Source organism: Athene noctua, chromosome 7 (genome assembly GCF_965140245.1).
Source record: "Athene noctua chromosome 7, bAthNoc1.hap1.1, whole genome shotgun sequence".
In the NCBI taxonomy this organism is placed as follows: Eukaryota; Metazoa; Chordata; class Aves; order Strigiformes; family Strigidae; genus Athene; species Athene noctua.
The window spans coordinates 13191800-13215218 of NC_134043.1; the positions used below are offsets into that span (position 1 = coordinate 13191800).

Here is a 23419-nt window from a genome sequence, read left to right on the forward strand (position 1 = left end):
GAAGAGTGAGCCAGGAAAAGCAAGAAAGGTATCTGGCCATGTCACTGAAATTCCAGTGGCTGAGATGTTACTGCCTTAGCACTGTGATAATAAAAAAGCCAGTGTCTCCACATAGTTCAAAGATTTTTGTAACACGCTGGGTTCATGTGTTTCTCATTTCCACAAGCAATTCTTCCATGCATTTGCATGGGCAACCTACTTAGCCCAGGTTTATGTTAGGAACAATAAGCCCTAATTTAAATGACAAAAGGTCTATTTCAAGAATAAAATCAGAGATTCATAGTTTCTGAATTGTACTTTTTTTTTAACATGTTTTACTTTTTTTATTTTGGTGAAAGGCAAGGAGAGCTCTGAGAATGAGATGGGCACAGCTGCAAGAAGGGAAAATTTTGACAGTTTGAACTGTCAAAAAACAGATACAAGTATAATATTCTGCTCTAAACAGTCAATGTGTTTGTTTTTTCCTCCCAATTAAACTTATTCAACCTTTAGTATTCAGTGAAAACGAAGCAGTCAAAGCTGTGTCATCATCTTCATCGTACACAGCTAAACAGGAGTTGGCAGACAAATACCACCACCAATTTCCCCCACCCACCGTAACCAAAAGCAAATGCAAAATCTTTGCTAAGAAACATCCAACTTTTCATCAAAAATTTTTCAATTTGGGAATAAAATCAGAAAATATACTTTGGACCCTGCAACAGTGATATTTTAAAGTGAAAAGATTTTATGGTGATTCCAAGTTTATCCCGTGGGATATCTGTTTAACCACAAAATGTGACTCCCTCCTTTCCCAAACGATTTACATAAAATTGATCCTGATCAGTACCAGTTCCTTGGCATGCAGCGGCAACTTGATAGCACACAGTTACAAAGAGGGAGAGAAAGAGCTTCAAATACTCTCCAAAACACTCAGAGGTTTGCAGCTTACGCTGTTTTACTCCCCTAGATGATCCACGCACAGCACACCAGCCAGTGTTTTTTTGCACTGTTCTTTTTCACACATCCTCTTCTTGTATAACACATTTCTATCACATGAACATACCCTCCTCTTTCAATATCATTCATGTCAGATTTATTTTTTATTATAAAGAAAAACAACTCCCAAACTTTCAGCTCTTTTACACACTGCTTATATTTCTCTGAATGCTAAAGCATTTGCTGTCTTCCTGACGTTTTTTTCTCTCCTAAGAATGTCATATTCCTCTTATCCTAGTCTATCTCATACCATCTCAGCATCTCTTAAGCAGGTTTTCTGATGCTATTTAATACTATCCAAGTGAAAGCTAATTCAACATCTGTAGAATAAAATAAAAGGGAAAGGGCCTATATAGCCATGTCATGGATTGCAAAGAGGGAACAAGTCTGAATGCACTCTTCCAAAACAAGACTTGCTTGATATTCAAAATCTTTGGCTATCTGAACCTCATCTTCATTAAAGAGCTACTTTTGAAGGGGTGAGTACTTTGTAACTTACTTGACCGAAATAATCTGTGGTGTATTTGTCTTCTGTAACTCAAGCAACAAGACAGATTGGCACATGGGATAGCTGCTTTGTGCCACGTCCACCTCCTAGTACCAATTCTAGAGAACCAGCTTGGCATCACAACATCCTCCAGTGACAGAGGCTGCCACCCTGCCTAGTCTCCAGAATAAGGAAGGCGACCAGGAGAAAGGGTGCATGGCAGTGACAAAGCAGCACTGATCACCAGATGTCATTCTGTCCCCTTGTCCAGCAATAGCTAGTGCTGGCTACGTTAAGTGCTGAAGCTATTTGAAATGTACATCTGAAGCAGCAGCTCCACTTTTCATGGCTCCAGTCACTTGTATTTGTTTTTGCAATTTTGCAATTGCTTCACTGAAAATAGAAAAATGTGCTGTCTGTCACACCATCAGCTGGTAAACCCACACTGTTTTCTATCATATCAGCCCTTATGACAGGCTATCGGCATTAGCCTCTCTGTTAAACCATTTTGCTGGAATATGAATTGGTTTTTTCAGAAACAGAATCTCTAAGACAGGTTGGTTCAGAGTGGAGCCCTGTCTGTAGCCCTGTCAGTCACCATCTTCAGAATAACTTTGACAGCACCTATTAAGATCAGGCACATTCTAAGCAGCTTCCATCACTGGATGGTGATGTCACATGACAGTCTCATTAAAGAAATAATGATGCACAAAAATCCTGTTATGAAATTTCAAAATTGCTTACATAGTCCCTTGAAAATATAAAAGGCACGTAATCAGCTAAAAGCAACTAAATACTTCAGAGCAAAAATCATGACATGTTTTCTTAATGCAGATTTTAAGATGATTTATCAACTACTTCTATTAGAAAGTTTTCCATGGAAATTTGTGGCATATTCTGACATGGCGGGGGGGGGGGGGGGGGGGGGGGGGAAGTCATATTTGCTTCACCCAAGAAACTGAGAAAGGGCACCATACTTTTTCTAATGGAAATTCAAACTACACTTGTCACAGTGTGTGATAGACTGTTAAAAGATTTGGGCTTAGCTCCCAAACCATGACTAATCTGCTGTCTCCCACTATAGGCTGAGAGAGTTGGTATCAGAAGATAACCAGAGATCAGCTAATCATTGTAATCTCTCAGAAACAGGAATCCTCCAAATCAAGAGCAAGAACCAAGCTCCTAAGCAAGTCCCAAAAAAACAGCCTACAGGGGATGGTCAACCCTAAGAAGATATGTATAACACAACTTTGCAAGAAGGAGCTCATGAAGACCACTGCTCAGGACCTGAAGGCATGAAGGAGTGTGGGAGTTGCAAGGATTTGATAGATCCCTTTGGCATCCAAAGAAAAAGGTCAATGACTTAAATGGTGAAGTTATGCTATGCAGCTTTATTTTGAAGTGATAAAACTGCAGCCTGGGGGAGAGAAGAGGGAGATGACGAACATCTCAATTCTCATGAGTGTTTTTTGGTGCACAGTTTTTTGGTCAGCCCACCAGCTCACACATATCGTAAATGCCGTACCCTCTGGTAAAAGAACTGTGTGTAAGTCTGCAGTAAGGGGAAATTATGATTTCCTGGTATTCATCAGCTGATTACCTTCAGTCTACACCATTAAGTCAAAAGAAAGGCTCTCTGTGCCAAGAATTATGAAGCCTAGATTAGGCAGGCAACAGAGTTTAGAAGCCTAATGAACCACATGATGGAGTTCTCTTGAAGCACAACAGATACCATTTTCTTTTATAAAACCCCCTTGCTTGATGGATTGTTGCTGAAAGGCTCTCCAAGATAAGTGTGTTTAATGATGAACTGTTGATTGTTTCATGTATAGAGGAATGAAGAAGTGCCTTTGATAAGAGGTAGCATGGAAGAATGCATAAAGACCAGAGTGAAGGGTGATATCATGACCTACCTGACAGCATTTTAAAAAACCTCTTGGTTCTTGGAGACACTATTAACTATACTCATTATTTAAGCATCCAGTTTATTTTCTTAAGTTTCACTGATTGTGAATAGTAAGTCAGCTTTGCTGTTTACCTCCTGACCTTACCTATATCTCAGGTCCACTGTTAACAACACTTTGAACAAGGAATCTAATGGTTATAAAGCTCCCAAATGGAGTACTGTCAACAAAAATTTTATATTTCACCTGCAGAGTCAGTTGCTGTTTGGATTTCTGTTCAGCAGCAACATTTTTACAACACAGCCCTCAGGCAGGGTCTCACTGCATACCTGTTTGGGTGTGTAACAGCATTATTGTGTGTGCTAAGTGTCCTTATGGGAATTGCTATTTTTTTAAATATCCTGAGTAGGTCACTTTGCAGACTAACCAGCCAGCTGTACTCACACCTCCTCCCAACTGCCAGCCTGTTTCAGGATGAACACACAGGATTAAACATCTTGTCAACTATTCATTCCCTCAAACTGAAACACAAGCCTCCAAAAAAAAAAAAAAAGGGAAAAAACAATGACAACAAGGCATGAGTTGGTTTTGCTGGTTCTACATATACTTTTAGAAAGTACACTCCACAATAGAGCTGTAATAACTAAACGCCTAAAGCTCCACCATTACCAAGTTTCAAGCAGCCCTTTGTACACAGATTCAGCTCCTATGACTACATGGCCCAAGAAACAATTACAGCAAGAGTGTGAAGCCCCCCAGTGAAGTCCACCATACTCCGCATCATGGGAGTGGTTCTTCTTTGCCCCAGGAAGTTCATCTGTGCAGTATCACATACAGGCACAGGCCTTGTCAATTATTCAGCATTAATATTACAGTTGCTTTAGCTGTTCCTCTGAGATCAGATCCCCATTGTGCAAGACACTGTGCAAACACTGTGCGGGTGAGACTGGGTCTTACCAAAAGAGGCCAAGTGGGAGAAGTTGCAAAGCTGGGAGATGTCACTTTCTCTGTAACTTTTTTTTAAAAACCCAAAATTTAAAGGAAACTTAATTCACCTATGACCCTGTCCAGAAACACATCTAGAGACACTTCTATTCCCACTTCATATTTTAACATACAATTCATGAGATTTAATAGATCATATAATGTTTTTGGATAGTTCATTCATTGCTCCCATGGCTGAATGAAAGCAACTGAATACTCCTTTGAGTGACAAGCAAACCTCAAATTCATTCCAATACAATTAAGTGTGGAAGAAAGCAGCTTATTAGTTAGTTATGCCCAGTGTTGTCAATTGTTTTCTCACACCTAGCAGCATGCACACTGTTAACAATCTTGTATAACCTGATGTAACAGAAGCATTGCAGAAGAGAAGCCGTGCTAACAGGATGACTAAAGAAGTGTTGGTGCTAAAGGACTCTGGTATCAAGGCTTGAGATATACCCAATGATTTAAAATTTAATGTCTGCTTTTTAGCAGTTAGCATCCTCTTAAGTCTCAGCATTAATATTTCATTTTATTTTGTTTAAAAGCACTACAAACCAACTTGTTTGCTCAATAAGAAGATTAAAGCACACTTGTTTTTATTTATTTAGGTGCTTATCTGCTTTGAAGTGGAAATCCAATGAGGACTTACCTCAAGAGTCTGCAAAAACTTCTCCTGTAGCTGAGCCGTTGACTTGCTGCAGCCACACTAGGAGGGAATGGAGGGCGCGAGGGGAAGTAGGCCAACGCGGCAGAAAATATCAGGGAAACCATCCCAAATTCTAAGAGGGCAAAGAAAAACAAAACCAAGAACAGATGTTAGCATCAAAAGACTTATTTTGGTACAGCATTGTTATCAGCCAGCCTCTGATACATAAATCCCACCACAAGTGCTTTACTGCTCCTGACAACAGAACTGTGTAACTTGAAAGAGAATTTTTTTCCTCCCCCAGCAAGATTTCAAATTAAGATGGAGACTCAATGAGATGGAGAAATACCAGCAGTCCATTCCAGTGACAGAAGCTGCAGAGAGCCAGGCTCATACATGGGGAACTCAGTGAAGCAGAAGGAAAGATTTTGCTTTTTCTCTTCAGAGAGAACTGCATTATGAAGATTTGGACACGCTTCCTCGCAATGGAAGTAACACAGTGCAGGTAACAGCGTGCTAGAGACTTTAAACAGATGGGACTGGGGAAGCCCCAGGGCATGGAATGACAATTACTTGGCGCACAGGATGATGAAGACAAACGAAAGGTCAAGCAAGGCAGCATCTCGGACACAAACAGTATTACATGGCAACAGAATATAAAGAGAAAAGCTTAAGAGCAGCTACGGCTCCAGAATAGAAAGAGCATGGGTAACAGGGAGAAAAATGAAAGAATACAGCTGTTTGCAGATGCTTCTCTTGTTCAGCAGCAGGTATTCTAGATCTTTGAAAAATTTTATAGCAGAAATTTGGACCTGAACTTGCAAAGTGATGAGCACTTCAGAGAAAATACTCAGCAAGCCCCGTGATCAGACATTCTGAGGAAAAACAACTCTACCCAGTCAGTCTAATTAATTTGTTTTACAGGCCTTTTACAATGTATATCATGTTCTCCACAGTCCTCAATCCCAGTATTTCTCATATCCCCTTTGAAAACAATTCTTTGCTGCTGGAGAGAAAAATGTATAGCTGAAGTGTGTTATCTTAAAAGAACCTGTGATCTTATAACAAAGAAGTGTTCACCGACACCACAAATAAATTCCAGCAGAGCTGGATACTCAATTGCATTAATTTTCTTTTTTCTTCTCTTTTTTAATAAATCAATATGAACATGGCACTTTGCCAGCTCTTCTGCTAAACCAGAAGAAAATAAATTCAGGAAACTGAAAAGTAAATAACACTTGGAGTCTAAACGGATCAGCTGGAGATGGGGAAGGGAAATGAATGCTTCTATCTGGTATACAGAAAAAAAGTCTACACTAAATTTCTTTTGAAAGCATACCAGCAATGTGACAATACCATTCCTCACGATCAAATACTAAAGGATTAATTTTGAATTATGTGGTGTCTCTTTTCCTACTGTGGTCTAATTGCATGTTTTGAGAGTCAAGGGCACTTTAACTAGTCCTACTCACTATATCTCCTCTGTTCTCCAGAGAATAGATTAATTTCTGTCTACATTGTTTTGAGACCATGAGTAATGAATAAAGAACTGGCCATAACTGATCATCCCAGATCTAAGAAAGGGATGAGTTGTTTTGTCCTATAGGTTGATACTAGACAAGGAAGCAAGGCTTGCCAAAAGCTGTTTATTCCCCTCTCCTGTATCTGGGTCTATATATATAGGTTTATAGGTATACCTATGTACATGCATACCCACACTTCAATCACATATTAAAGGAAGATTTCAGATGCAGACAGGCATAGACAACAGGAATGTGACCACACACTCCCATAAATTTTGTCTGAGATGCTTATTATTTAGCTTCATTATACTGCAATACCTTAAGGGGAAAGGCTAGGTCTTTTGCTGAGGAATGTAAAACACGTTGATAATTTTTTTTAAGTCATGGTAATATTTTATAACAGGTGCTCTTCTGGGGCCTCTTCTATGGGTTGCCTCAAGATTCCTGCCAGTCAAATTGCTGCAGTAGGAACAGTATGGCAACACTTCCTTTTTTTTTTTTTTTTTCTTTTTAATTATTAAATTCAGCATTCAGTCCTTGTAGTACCTTCTTGCAACTCTTTAATGTTTCCCAGTGTTATACTATACTGAGGCTACAAAATGTGCCTCACAAGCACTGCCCTCATGCACAAAAGAAAAGAGCAGAATTCACTTTGGAAACTAAAGCAGATCCCTCTATTTAAAGAATACAAGTCTTCAGTGCCATCTTAGCTTTGCGTATCACACTTGCATCTCTATCAGAAGTCCAGGTACTGCCAAACACATCTGATTTCTTACATGCTGCATTCCTTCCTCATTAGGAAACCTGCACCTTTATCTCCATCACCATTTACTCTACCAGACTAGATAAACACATTTGCAGGATAAGATTTAGATTATAAGTGGCAAGTTAAAGAAAGCAAAAGAGAAAAGGTAAGAAATAGGTCAATATTGAGACCAAGGGAGCTGCAGTCACAAAAGAGAAGCTCTTCCACAGGAGTTACTGGCTTCTCAACAGCGCGATGGATGCAGCAAAGCACTCAGAATTGGGAAAGTAAGCATAAAGTAGTGTGCAGAAACACAGTCATGTATATCTCTTGTTGAGGAGTGAATCAAAAAGCTGGGTACCATGCCACAGTGGTCTGTGACTGTCAAGGCGGAGAGATGGCTACATCTTAGTTTAGGAAGTAGGCACCCTGCTGCCTGTGTAAGCCCCAAACAGAAAAAAGAGGTTTACAGAGACACAGGCCTCCTCAACACAGGTCTTTTTTCTTCAGATAGACTACTCATAGTACAAAAACATACCCAAACCCAGAACCCTCCTCCCTATCTTGTCCTGAAATGTAAAGGGACAACGAGGGCACTTTACACATACACTTTTTTTTTTTTTTCTTTAAACAAACAATGATTTTACATTGATATTTAGGGAAGCACATGGCTAAAAGCTCTAGGGGCCATATTATTCAGTCCAGAATAATTCAAGCTTCCTTATGCGATTCAGGTAATACAATTCAATCCTGATTTACTGCATCTGTACTATTTCAGCTTTGAACCAGAATATGCAGTGACACAGATGACACAGAAAGAGGCTGTGGTAATTCAGCTGAGCTCTTAGTCTGCATTTGAGATAAAGGAACAGCAATTTATTAAAACACAGACAATTTATTAAAACACAGAAGAGACTAGAATTAACAGAGCAAATTCAGAATGGGTATATAAGCAATTGCTTTGTAATCATGTTTGAGGTTAAGTCCTTGGAAAATTAGCACACTCTTGGCATGCTACTGATCCCAAGTCAACAATTCACACCATTACTGTCTTTTAAAAGTCATCACCTAACTTTTGGAGGCTGCTTATCTAAGGCTACCTCACAGAAAAGCAACAAGCTCCATCACAAACACAACTCCTTTAGGAATGCAGAATGCTTATCCTGTGAAACCGGCTTTCCTGTAGTATCTTAAAGGAGAAGTCATACCAAGCCTGACCACGCTCGCTGAAGAAGTGGGGAAGTGGGACATTTAGGTCCAGCTCCTTGTTCTGCTACATCCTGTAACATCTTTACTAGTAATCTGTGAAGTCTATTTCAGCTTCTTTTTCTGCCCAGCTGATTAGGGGGACAAATAGTACTCCACCACACCTTCCAGATGTTTTCTGGTCCGTAAATGAACCACCAGGAGGCACCTTTTCTTTCATCTCTGGAGCCTATCTGACATAACAGAGCATAGGGAGGCAGACAGTGGGGACCTTGCTTCCTCAGCTCTCCAGGGACACAGGGCTAAGGTGAGAACAGACAAATCTCACAAGGGATTCAAAGCAAACTCATCTTTTATAGTTCCTACCAATTTTAAACCAGTTGGATGTTTTGCCACCATTACTGCAATTCACTGCAGGTGGTAATGTTCACAAACCATCTCTTTTTTGTTGCCTGAACAGCTAAAGGGTTTGTAGCTCCTGAAAAGACGCACCTGTATGACACAACCACAAGCACAGCTGCACAAAGAAACCACTTCTATTCAAAGCACTTTCAAATACTAAGAACTACAGATGTCCCATAAAACACACTTCCTAGGAAGCTGAAGAGTTGCTGTAGTATTATCTTATGCTGGGACCAACAATCCCAAACAGGTCTACGTGATGCTCCCAGACCCTTGCTGGCTTAGAAGGGGCCATACTCAGATATGGAGCAGGCAAGACACACCTCTGAACCTTGGTGGCAAGCAGGATCCACCCCACTTTCTAAAGAAAATGCTTAGGAAAACTTCCCAGAAGAGAACAAAAGTGAATCTAATGGGCTGCTGAAATGAACATTTCTAGTGCCACCAGACTCAAAACAGTGGTTTTATGCACAGAACTGAATTCATCTGCCTAGAAGTCCTTCTTATCTCTCCATGGAAAAATCTGGAGAGGAAGAGCTAAATCACTTCTGTAATGGCTAGATTTTTCCTCCCCTTATCTACTGCTCTTCAGGACAAAAGCTGACATTTTTCCTTTTTTCACACTGTCCCTTTTCATCTGCCATAAGATTTTTGAAGTCTACATATTTACCTCTGAAAAAGGCCTAGCCAACCCCAAATTTCCTTGCTCTTCCAATACATTTGAGTCCAGTAAAAAGCAGGCTACTTAAAAGTACTTGCTGAAATAGTGATCCAACTTCTACTATGCTTTCTTTAAAATGAACAGTAAAGTGGCCCTCACCCAACAGTATTAACTCGATGAAATTTCCGTAAAAGCAATATCCAGGAATAAATGATCACAAACAGCTAACTCAGTCCCATAAACCTGCATATGAACTACACAGTATATACATACACTTTAAGACTTCTGGAACACTTAGGGCTAACTCCTGGCTGAATTTCAGAGGCTGCAATTATAATGGGGAAAAACCCAACCAAATGTGCAACTGCCATAACATGGCAAAGTTCAATTGCTCTTAATGCTATACCAATTCATATCCACTAAGAATTATATTGTAGACTCTTAAGCCACTTACACAACTCTTTTTCCTTAAAGCTTGCTGCTATTTTTTTAAGTGACACAAAGAGCTGTAGAAGCCACTGCATGAAAAAGAGCAAGGACATAAAATCTAAGTTATATTAGATGAATTTTGTATCAGTGTTTTTTTTTCACTAAACTCTTGTCACTTCATTGAAATTGCTCACCACTTAAGAATTATGTGGTTTCAGTTAAAAACAAAATCTACTGAGTTTTAATTTCAAGGTTAGATTCTCAAATACTAATAACCTAATCACATCTGAAAGGCATATGCAAGTCATAAATTAAGGCTGATTTAATATAGAAAATAATTTAATGATGAAAGACTATTGGATTTCCACCCTTACAGAAACAAAAGAAAAAAACCCAACCTGTCAGGAATGCATTTTTTAAATGAAAATTCAAGAAGCAAAAACCAGTTTGGAAACTCAGGGAAAGCTTAAGCTCTCCTAGAAGACATTTCTCCTAAGACAGCCGATACAAACAACTGAAATACTTCATTTGCAATCAGTCTGTACAAAAGGCTATTTTTAAATCTTTCCTACACAAAAGGGAAAAGAATTAACCCTTCTGATGGTACAACGTTTTACCTCTTCATTATTTTCCATCACTCAGTAACTGTTTTCTGGGCAGACCAGCCACTAGAGGGTAGTGGTTCACAAGTACCAAAACCACATGAAAGTACTGTAAAGTTTTCGTAATTTTTTTCTTTTTAAAAAAATGTTATTCTTGCACCACACCTGCATACAGCACAGCCTCAATGCGGTCCTTGATGTGCTCAGTGTTGCTCTGTGACAGCAGGGGGAGGTGAGATGTTCCGTTAGGAGACGGCACTACAAGAGGTCCCACTAGAAACGCGCCAGCAGCACCCAGGTAATTGAGGAGTGACGCGATGGCTGTTGCTGTGGCACGTTCATCTGGAGAAAACCACGTTGTGGAAAGAAATGGTGCCGCGTTCATCACAGTTGGCCCCGCCAAGCCATTTAACAGCTGCCCTCCGTGAATCAGCCTGGAATAGAGAACAGAGAATGCAGTCATTTGGATGACAATTGCTTGGCTTTTTTTAATTAAAAAAGCATGCAAGATATCGAGTGCTGGAGATAGAGTGACTGCACAAAGAAATGAAAGTCCTGTGCAAAAAAAGGATATTCTATACACTAAAAGAAGCCTAATTAGACTGATTTAAAGAATTCAGTTACTCTGGTCTCATTACCTCAGATAAATGGAGAAGCAAATATTCTTTTTAAAGCAGGAAAGGAAGAGGGAATAAAAGGAACTTTCTTTGCAGAAGAAAAGGTATAATGATAGGATATAAAAGTAGAAAAGGTGTAGTAGCAAGAAAGCTTTAAATTATAAATGTCTTAAACCTGACCCCTTGCCTGCATAAATCCCACCAGAAGATTTAAATTAGTTATGGCAGATCCAAAATTGAAACACTTCATCAGAATACTCTGCATATTTTTTCACTGCATTATTTATTTTTATTTACACACTCAGATGAGCTCTATGTGCCTACAGATGAGGAGGCCGGGCTGTTGAGGTTTCCAAGAGAATCATCTTCTCCAGCAATCTGGCCATTCTCAACATACTGTTGAAACAGCCAAGCAAACCCAGATTTTTCTCGTTTTTCACACTCACTGGGATTTAACAGATAAGGCTGGTGACAGAACAGAGATAGTACTTCCAAGCAGTGAAGTCTCTGTAAACTTTGGCTTAATATTAGTACAATGAGCCATACAAGAAGGACTTTTTGAAGGCTCTTCTACATGTGGAAGTCAGCCAGAAACCTTCCACTTTGACTTTTTGGAAAAGTGATCAGCCATGAAAGGCAAAAGTACTTTGGAATTTATATAAAAACTTCATGTCTAAAAAACAGCTAGTGAGTCAAACAAAACATTGCAACCCTCCAAAGTAGATCTATCCATTGTGCAATAAAATGGTGGCAGATGATATTTTTAAATGGGTGGTGTTTTTCTAAGCATAGCAGGAACTTGATGTTATTGCTGCAAGACTTGAGTTGTCAGACATAAAAAGCTACGGCCTGAAAATGGGGAAACACAAGCTAGCATTTAGGCAATGTTTCAAGCCACAAATGGCTGAATAATGTACAGTGTAGCAAGAGTTTTTTAAAGCACACAAAGGAACAAAATATGCAAAAGAAATGCTGACAGACTCTTTATCAAATTAACAAGCTAGATTGCAATAAAAAGGAATAGATGTTATCAATTCTCAGTGGATTAGAAATCAAATTTTTAAACAAAATTTAGAAAATTATACAGAAAAAAAGAAAAAGCTATTATATATCATCTGAAGGAAACACTTCCCAAGCTGGGACAGAAGTAATATCCACTCTTAAATATAAGCAACATTAAAAAAATAAAAGTTCACATAGCAAGGATGGAGTTCCTGATGTGCTTCAGATGGACACCATCATGGCATAGTTAGGCCTTTATAACGCTTGTAAAACTGGAGGCCCCCAATAAAACAAAATAAAATAGTTTTAAAGAAATAAAAAGCACAATTTAAATACTGCTCTGGCATGTTTTCTGGAGTACACGTTACATGAATCCCTTATAGTTATTCTCTGACCCAGCATACTTTGGACAAACCCAGGTATCCTTGTGCACTTTGGTATTTTCATTCTACTTCCTCACTACAAGTTACTCTCAATCTTATCCTAAACTGTTTCAGGGTATTTGCAGAGCTATGCTACATCCCCAGCAACAGTAGCAAGTGGGCAACTACTGCAACATACAAAGATTTTATTTTAGTATTTCCTCTTCCTCCAAAGTGAATTTAATCCTTAAATTGTGGTTTTGTTATTGTATGCTAGGAAAAGTGTGTCACCACAAAATAACCTTCATAGCTATAGGTGCCATACTAACACTTCTGCTCACTTATACCACTATGATCATATTGTTTTAATTCAAATACGCCTACTCTACAGAAATCCTAAGGGCAAATAAAACTCACTAAAATCAGAAAAAAAGTACATTAGTTCTTCTGCAGTGCCTATGGGCATGTAGACACTTCATCTGGTAGAAAAAGAAAAGTTATGAAAAAAAACCCCACCCAAACAAACCACCTAAACAGAAAAACCAATTTATATATTGTGAGAATTATGCATACGCTTTTCATGTATTTACACTTCAGACTTAGATTATGTCTATCAAACCCCACCATCTGACTAAAGCTCTGTAACTGACCTCTGTACTCGAGGGAGAAACATGTTGATTTTACTTTGCAGATCTAAAAGGGAGAAGGTTTTCTCTTCCTCCCGAATTTTAATTCTACATTACTTTTCTCAGATTTTTTCAAAGAGCCAATTTTTGTCTCTCTAGGTCTCTTCTGTTGGTGTTCTCCTGGCTGCTCTCTCTCCTGCCATGCCCCGCTGCGTGTGCTGTCTGTTCCCACAGAGTTGCGTTTCCATCTGCATTTTTGGCATTTACCAAGCTTGCCATTATCATCCAGGATAGATAATCTCTTATCTTCCTAATGCTTAATTTTTCAAGTCTAACACATTTGGATTAATAAACACTATTTTGAGACTGAATTTCCACTGATATACAGACTATTACCTCAAATATCTCTGCATATGATAACAGCCTGAGCCATATTTTATCTGTTTTTCAATACTGGCTTGAATTAAGCTACTTCTTCCTGAGGAAAAAAAAATTATTTGCATTGTTCCTCTACACATCCTTAACTCATTTCCCTAGAGAAGCAAGGACGAGCAATTCAAACCACAATTCAGTGCATTTACTAAGCTGCTACTCCGGGAGATGTGTGTAGCAGCTGCTCCATCTGACAGAGGAATACGAACACAACAGTATTGGTGGCCTTTTGCTGTTTGTTACAACATCTTATCATCACTGTGCTAGATTTTGGTCTCACAACCCATAGGAGTCTCCTCTTGTACACACACCATCAGTGCTAAAAATTGCTCCAACACCAAGACATTTGTTTCTGTTACTCCTCAATTTTCTTGTTTCTGCTACTGAAAAGGTGCAAAGAGCAACTGCATTTTTCCCTGTTGCTATTTCAGTTTCATTCTGCACAAGACAACTTCTCTTCCCTGAGAAAAGGGCTAAAAAGAGAAGTTTAGCTCAGGACCTTACCTAGATAGAAAATTTTTTTCAGACTTATTACACTAAAAAGGTAATTTTCATCTGTTATTTACTCAGCTCTGCTGTTTTCAGAGCATTATTTATCCAGTCGTCATCTAATTATTTTCATGTATCAAAAAATAGAAAGTTATTGAATTCAAATAATAGAAAATAACGTAAGAGTAGAAGGCTTTTTAATCACAACCATGAAAGAGAAAATTGGAAAAAATGACACCAGAAATTCATCCCTGACTTACAAAATAACTGATGACTGTCTAACTCATATCAAAGTGGGGACGTAAACATCTACCAAAAATATCTTGTTTCTAACCTTTTCAGAAGCTAGGTCAGGGACTCATTTTGAAATTTCAAGGTTTTTGCACACCTGACCTCTCACTAATGAATTTGTGTGCTCTGCCAAACTTGTAACTTGGAGTGAACGTGAGCCACTTACAGAAAAATAATAAATAAAAGTTATTTGAAGACTGGTAGTAAATGCTAGTGTGAAATATCATGCTCCAGAGCATCACAGTAATGAATAACTTATACATTTATATTATGTATCTATCTGTATGTACTAAAAAAATAAATAGACATATATGAACACACACACCTTTTTTTGCACAAAACAAAGATCACATTTGTTCCTAAACTGGACTCTGAATTGCAGAAAGATGGAACAAGGTGTAGCTGAAATACAGCAATAGAAATTAGACAAGAAAAATTCTTACTGTACTGTATCATCACCTCTTTTCCAAATTTTTGTCAAGTCACATTATAAATAACTTAAATTATATGGGTTTCATCACTTCCCTGAGAGAAGGCTTGATATGAGCATTAAGAAGTAACCTGCAGATCTTCTTTATTCACTCCCTGCTGTCACTGTTGCAATATCCTAACAGGCAACAACAACAAAAAATCAGGTAACGCTACAAATGCTGAAATTACAGTATCACTGAGCAAACCGGGTATGAAAAAAAAAAAGTGAGATTATACAGAAAAAAGGTTTTAGTGATTGATGATAATATCATATAGTTAAGATGTGAAAGAGCTTCCATTTAGGGTTGACTTTATTTATCTTTTTTTCCCTGTACAGGTTGATACTTTTCACGCACGGTCACAGTCCTGTCAGGTATTGGATTTGGTAAGCTATTTAAAAGCTGTGTGTTATATAAACACGTGTTTCTACCACAGTATGTCTCATGACTGGATTTAAGAGAATTTTAAAGGAAAGAAAATCTCATTAGTTTCCATACTCACATGGGGAAACAAAGGCAATAGTAGAGGGAAAATTACTTATTAAAAAAATTACTTTTAATACAACAAATTTAAACCACAATGCTAAAATAAGTCTCCAAAGCTCCCTTCTAAGATGTGTTAATTGAACACGTTGAATTGAGCTTGTTTTGGGAAGCCTTGGACCAGAGAAGTCATATCAGTATTTTAACACTGACTAACAGTGGAAATAGAATTTTCACCTGTTCCTCAGGCAACAGAGGGGAAGAGTGAGGCCACCGGCCCCACTGCACTGCTCTGACTCTCCAGACATGGATTTTTTTTCTACTAGCCTCTGATGCATCCTCGGTCAACTAAGAAATTAGGATCCTCTGTGTTCTAAGAGGGAACAGAGCTCAATCTCAAGAGCCTTGCGAAGACAAGAAGGTTTTGGTGCAGGTTTTTTTTCCTGAAACTTTTACCATGCCTTTCCCACTAGCTGCCATGAGAACTAACCATTTAGTCACTATTCAAACTTCTATACAATTGCAATGAAAAAAAAAAAGTAAATTGGTAAATCAGTTTTGCCACAGTTTGGCAAAGCATGAGGAGCAACAAATTCACTAGAGTGCTAGTCTGCTGCTGCACGAAGACAGTGCTGTAGCATGCCTCTTAGTATAGAAAAATTTAGTAGATTAATTGCTGATCCTAACAATTAAGCAAAAAGTAATTCTGGATAAAGTTAATGTTTTACAGAAATAGATGGGTAATTTTTCTTTCACGTGCCTGACATTTTCACTCAGTGAAAGAAGAGAATTGTTCAACTCCTGCTAATTTGGAAGACGCATAGGTTTATATAGTGATTAGCTCATTGTGGGAACTACTGGAAGCAAATGAAAGAGACCCTTCCACTGGAGGACTTCAGAGCACTTTTCAAGTGCTATTGAATTTAGCCTCATGTGCTGTTTTCGGCTGGGATAGAGTTAATTTTCTTCCTAGAAGCTGGTACAGTGCTGTATTTTGGATTTAGTGTGAGAATAATGTTGATAACACACTGATGCTTTAGCCCTTCCTAAGTAGTGCTTATCCTAAGTTAAGGATTTTTCAGTTTCCCATGCTCTGCCAGCAAGCAGGTGCACAAGAAGCTGGGAGGGGGCATGGCCAGGACAGCTGACCTGAACTAGTCAAAGGGATATTCCATTCTATAGAATGTCATGCTCAGTATATAAACTGGGGGGAGTTGGCTGGGAGGGGCCGATCGCTGCTCAGGGACTGGCTGGGCATCGGTCAGCAGGTGGGGAGAAATTGCACTGAGCATCACTTGTTGTGGTAGTTTTGTTTGTTTTTTCCCTCCGGTTTTATTTCTTTCTTTTTGTTATATCCCTTTTCATTACAATTATTATTTATTATAATTTTTATTATATTTTATTTTAGTTATTAAACTTCCCTTATCTCCGCCCACAAATTTTCTTTTATCTTTCCAATTCCCATCCTCATCCCACTGGGCAGGGAGGAGTGAGTGAGTGGCTACATGGTGCTTAACTGCTGGCTGGGGTTAAACCACGACACCTCACTACATGGCAACAAAGCAAGTAAATACCTCCTATTCTAGAGTGTCTACACTGATGTATGATGCAAGTTGTTTGCCCAGGAAAAGAAACAGGAAAAGACATGGACTTACCCACATTATACATCAGGAAATTTATTATATCTGAAAGGGAACTGATACCAGTTTTGTAGAGAACCACCTCTGATTTTTCACAATCAAGTTACTAGAAAAGGACAGATCTTCTCATTTAGACTCACAAAAACAAATACATCAAAAGAACCCTCTATTAAGTGAAACCTTTTCAGGGACTTTTTAAAGCGAAGATAGAATCAGGGAGGTCAAATTCATGCTTTACAGCAATTCACTGCTATGGAGTATGGGGAGAACCCAATGCAAATGCTCTTCTGTTTATAACCCAAAGAGAGTGCAGTAAAGCTCTATGTCCAGAAAAGGACTGGAAAAGAAAAATACCTCTGGGTAAAGCAATGAATTCATCTATTAAAAATAACATTCTGAAAGATGAATTTCATGGAAATGCACTTCCTTTCAATATTTTCATTAAATGATATATTTATACTACAAAAGCTTTATGCCTCCTGGATATTCATGGATTGAAGCCATTAACATTTTTTAGCTTGTTTTTGATGCATGTGACCATTGATATGTGGAATAATTTAAAGCTGTTTTTCCCCATCAGTAAGAAAAATTATTACAAGAAGAAAGCCTGAGTCACTGTGTGGTACATTATCTCCAGCAGTAAAGTGAAAAAGAAAAGAGAAAAACTTTAAAATGTACTTTTGATCATCAAGACAAAAACTTTAAAATATACTTTTGATCATCTTCATCAGGAACTGGCTCATGTTTCACGCCCTGTACAAACCATGGCCTCAGCACAGTCAGTCACATCATTATGGGAGCAGACTTGGAAAGGACCAGAGCATCTCCCAGGCTTCCCAGACTCATGTCTCTTCTCCCACTCTTAAAAAGAACAGCAAACACATTTGAAATGGTCTGAAAAACAGTGAGTTTCAGTTTTGAATTTAAAAGAATTGGAAAATGGAGTTACTCCAAAACTATTATTACTGAGAGCCTGCCAAGAGAGAGACAAGGATTTGCAAGGAGAGGAAGCAGCATTCTCAGGCCAAGACCCTGACGTCTCCGTCAGATGTCCTGACAGAGGAAAGGGACGAGGCAGGCATACAGCGAGACCCCGACAGTATGGTGACAAATTCACTCACATCCTCACATCATCACACCATGTTATTACACAGCCATCACAGCTGTCACACGGCTGAGAAGAGGGTTTCTTCACTTAAAGCGTTATCCAAGTCTGAAGGATGAGGGCACATGCAAAAGCTTCTTTTTGACATTGTTTTTTTTTTAATAGAAGTTGGGGGGGGTGTGGGGGTGTGTGGTCTGTTGGTTGTTTTTTTCTTTTTAAAGCTAACCCACTACACAAACCCATTATTAATAGAAGACATCTTTAAAGCAACACTAATGGAGGACATGCTCATCAAATATGAACAGATCCAAAATAAACAGCACTGCTGTAAACACAAAGTAGGCAATTACATTACGGGCTAATGAGGCAAAACATACTGAAACAAGTTATCAGGGAAGGGCACCAGGACTGGCTGCTATCAGGGCTGCCATGGGAGAAAGCTGATGGAGATTAGTTAGCACAAGATAGGTCCTAAATAGGATTTTTTAGTAAACGGAGTATACAGGAGACAGAACAAATTAGGGAATGGGATAAACAAGACCTATTTAAGCATTCCTAAACAATTTTTCTTAGGCCAGTGAAAGAGCAAGAGAGTGTTTTGATTATAATGCAGCAACTTCAATATAAATTCAATTAATATGAATTCTTCTTTAAGGACAGAAATCAGCCAACAGAATATGAGTCACAAGACTAAGGCAAAGAGCTCAATATGATTAAAAAAATTAAAAGCTTTCTACAGTTGATGATAACTCCATTTCATAATGGGAGTTGTTAAGTATCGCACAAAGAATAGACATTCTCTTCCCTTCCAGCATAGGCTTAGACTAGCTGAGGCCCTTTAGAAATGCTGCCCATTAAATATTGCTGCAGATATAAATATTTCTGAGATTTCAGAGTCTCCTTTAATACATCTACTGGATTTACCATTCCAAAAATTTACACAGGGTCTGTAAATTGCTAATTCAGCAGTTACTCCCGTTGCTGGACCAGGCAGATGACACCCACAGTGCCATGGCCAAAACTTAGCACAGAAGCAAGAGGAAAGAGCACGTACCATCAAAACTGTCAAGCCACCTCCTTTTTCCATGAAGGCTATTTCAGCTGAAGGATAAGCCAACTTGGCTGCCACCGAAGTGGCAGCACTGACCAGCAGCTGCTGGTTCATCACAGGGTGTGGAGCTAGGGCACCCAAAGGGGCACTTAATCACCCACCGAATCCACTGTTGCCATTGACAAGTAGGCAAAGTAGGAAAAAATCATTGCCATTTAGGAACAACTCACAAGACTTCTCATCTAAAACAGCAGCTTTGGAGCAGAAGTTAAAAAATAAAACCTGTGTACAAGATGAAGCTGGTGGAGGTAATAAAAACAAGCTAAACTGTTAAGTTACAGGGGTATAAAAATTAAATATTCCTCATGCGAACCTACCCGTGAATGACCTGCTTGCTTTTTTCTCCACTTATCTTTTTTTTCTGATAGCATGGCTAACACACCTCAGCTTTCCCCCAGCACTATAGCCAAAGCACAAACCAACAAGTGTCATCAGCGCCAGGCAAATGCTCCATCTTACCATCTTCCTCCTAAATCCTCTGAGCTACAGCATACAAACAGGTATGTTTATTAATCTTTTTACTTCCAGAACCATGCTTTAAGATTAAATACTTTTTTCATTTCTCTTCCCCAGTGAGTTAGGGAGTGCACAATAGGCATCACACTCTGTCTTTATTTCTTGCAGGCACATTCTTCCACCATTCTCTCCTAAAAGGCTCTTTTCATTCCCTGGAACATTTTCATCCCTCTTCTCCGCAGTTGCTCCAGTTTGGGGTGTTTTTTGGAGCACAGAAGTATGTTCAGTATTGCCAGGGAATCTGAAAATCCTAATATGTCTTTTCTTTACTAGAATTACCTCTTCTGGGGCACCCCTTCATGTTTTTCATGCATAAAAATAGTGGCTCATGGTTGGTTTAGGATCAGGAAAGATAAATAATGAGATGATACCATGTCATTCTTTAGGCTTTCAGGGATGAAAACGGGAAAATGTGGAACTGTTAAAGAATAAGTCTAACAAGAATAAATACAAACTAGGCTGCAACTAGCTAATAGAAAGAAAAAGTACCAAAGATGTGGTAAGAGCAAATTTTCAAATATAATAAAGGAAAAAGTTAACATCAATATATCTAAGAGTAGGCAAAACATTTAAAAATCATAAGAAATGTTATTATTAAAGAAAAAAACCCTTTACAGGATCTACCAATTACTGGTGTGTCCCTCATAAATGACTTTGTAAATAACCGCTCCTGTTTCTAATGTCATTCTCCATGACATTGTTTTGTTGGCTTCCCAACAAATGTTTTAATGGTACTTACCGCCAAGGAGTGCCCTCTCACTGCTGTGACTCAGGGTACTCAATAACTACTTCTCTGTTGTGAAATCTAATGTGAAGGCCAAACACTACCAGTCCACAGCATACTAAGTTCTAATAAATTGCTTAATTAATATATTCAATACAAATAACAAATTATGTTACATCCTTTACTTCCATGTCTTTAATTATCCTGTCCTTCAAAACATTTTAAGAAGTCTTACATCACATGTTCAGTCTTAAAAGCCACAGATTTATGGCTATGGGCTGATTTCATCATTTATTTCCTTCTTTCTTATATGTTTCAGCTCATACAGCCTTTTTCCTAGATTTATTATTTTACAATCATGGAAGACCTGATCCATAGGTAAATCTATCCCTAAACACAGAATATGAGATAAATATGAAGTATTATGTGGGGTGAACAATCCTGATTTTGCCTATAAAAATATGGCCTCCTAGTAATGTTAATGCTCAGGATAAAATAATCAAATTTTAAAAGAGTTCAATGAAAATATTCGCTCAGTGCCAAGTAGTAGTCAAAAAAGGATAGGACTGGACAAAATGCAGGCAAAGAAGCATTAGTGATGCAAGAGTAACCCTCAGGGAAGGAAAGAACATACAAGTTCAGAAATGGTACAATTGGATAACATCTTTTTTTAATGTTCGATGTAATTTACATTAACTACGAACTAAAAAAAACAGGTGTGCAAATGAGTTTTTAATAATATTTACAAAGGAATAATGGGTTGGGGATTTATTTTTAAAAGTCAAATTCACCGTCACATATCTTGCACATCTGACAAACTAAGTAGTACATGGTACATGAGAAAAATTATTTTGTAACCTCCTTGTCTGTATGATACACACATTAACCTCACAGGTTAGTGGGCAGGGGAGGAAAGCAGGAAAGTAAGAGCATATGTGTACATGACAGGGACTTTACTAGTCCATGTATAGACTGGTTTCTTAATCTCACACGCAAGTCCATACTTCCACATTTTTTCTAGGCACTCTCACTTCAGCCTTCACTGAATTTAAGCAGTTCTGCCATGGATTCCCAGTACGGTTTTAGGTCACACACTGGCAGAGAACGAAAATTCACCGTAAGGAAGAGCTGCTTCAAGAGAAATGCTCAAATGCGCAACCTGAACTCTCCCTCATACAAGCCGTGCATACACATGGGCATCAAATGAACTGAAAACAGAGGTTAAGCTTTGTGTTTAAAACATGACTTGGGGAACTGGAGATAGTCTTAGTCTGCTGTTACACGCTAGAGCCAAAGTAATAATTATAGACTAGAAAGGAGCTTAAGAATGCACTTGGATATTACAGCTCTGTGTGAGATAAGGAGCATAAAGCAGTCAGGATTAAATATCAGTCTTAACAGCACTTTCCCCACGTCTGTGATTGCTCTGATAGGCAATGGGCTTTAGTAGCTCTCCTTAATGTTAAATTGCAAGAGCTTAGGGAGCAGAGACAGCTACAAAGCAGAAAAAAACCCTAAACCTGACAAACCTCATGAACGTTCTTGTAATTTTATGTATCTTAACTCTGACATAATTGCCCCATGGAAATCCTTCAGCATATTACTGCAGATTACCTGGGGACTGAAGGAACACATTACAAAACATGCAAAAAGCATTGAAAGAAATTCCAGATATGCTGGCTTCTGAAATATTCCAACATTAGCTTGTGTGTGATCTTGCTCATCTGACTGGCTCTGCAATGTTCAAACTGTCATATTAACAAATATACACATTCAGAATAAGTGCATAGTTTAGTGCTCCACCAGTTGTTGCCAGTGAATTAAGCAGTAATGCTCACCTCAAAAACATTATTTTATTTGGTATCATGCTTCAAGTAATAGATGAAAATTGGACTTCAGTCTTAGTCCTCAAAACAATGTAGGTTAGCTGGTATAACACTGCACAGTCTGTACAATTATTTATAATGTCTCAAGAAACCTCCACTGAGGTTTATTTATAATGTTTCAAGAAACCTCCACTCTTTTTCTTCACACAGCCCTAATTAATTCTCCGTAGATTTTTAATCGAAGTGTACAAAAGATCAAACTACTTCCTCAGGTAGAGCTGCAATTCTTGAAAATTTCTCTGTTTTGGAGCAGAATATATAAGCAAATTTAACAATTTCAGATGGAGATTATACATATTTTCACAGCATGAGTAAATGAAATTAGTAACCTTTTCCATCAGGATTCTGCTCATGATTATTTTTTTTCCTATATAGTTTTCAGTAAAATGTATCATCATATTTTGTACATCTCATCAGACTCTATACAGCCTACAGCCTTTCTTTCTCTAGCTAAAGAAACTGTTCTTTGAATGTTTCTCCTTAGGCATTTTTTTCATTGTTCTCCTAGGTCTCCTTGCTGCACTTACACTGGAAAACCTTGTCTAAAGGTGATCAGAACATGTGGAAACTGTCCATCCCACTCCCCAAATGATATTTCACATCTAAATCTCGTTTGGGAATTTCTTCTCAGGTTCTTACAGTCCTCATCCTTGCTTTGGTAAAACCTAGGACAGCACAAGTCTTTTGGCATAAATCATAAATGAAAAGCTACATAAGACACCACATTTCATTGCATTTAAGCCATCTGGCTCATTTAAAATATATATATATTTAATCCAAGATTGGTCAGATGGATGAACTGGATGTTGAGCACCCCTTAGCATCTTGAGAAAAGGTAAAACAAGGGCACAATGAGGAACGGTCTTCCTGGCCACCTTAACAGTACATTTTCACCTGACAAGGGTCACTGTGAACGGTAGCACAATATGGATAGTTCAGCCTGCCTTGCACACAAAGTCCTTCAACACCACATTGAAATAGGCAGCACTGGGCAATGAACATCAGAAGCACCTTGTGTTTCCTTATACACTACTAAGCACCTAAGAACTGAAATTGCATCCCCCCCTACTCACCACGCTGCATTTAGTTTACTAA

General features: G+C 38.5%; 1 protein-coding gene across 1 annotated transcript in view; it reads right to left on the reverse strand.

Annotated features, from left to right (window-relative positions):
- Positions 1-23419, reverse strand: part of SLC49A4 (solute carrier family 49 member 4) — a 66101-nt gene that overhangs the window by 21824 nt on the left and 20858 nt on the right. The window contains exons 3-4 of the mRNA XM_074911527.1: positions 10736-11004; positions 5006-5135 (exon numbers count right to left, since the gene is read on the reverse strand). Of these exons, the coding sequence (XP_074767628.1) occupies positions 5006-5135; positions 10736-11004 (399 nt within the window). The remainder of the gene's footprint in view (positions 1-5005; positions 5136-10735; positions 11005-23419) is intronic.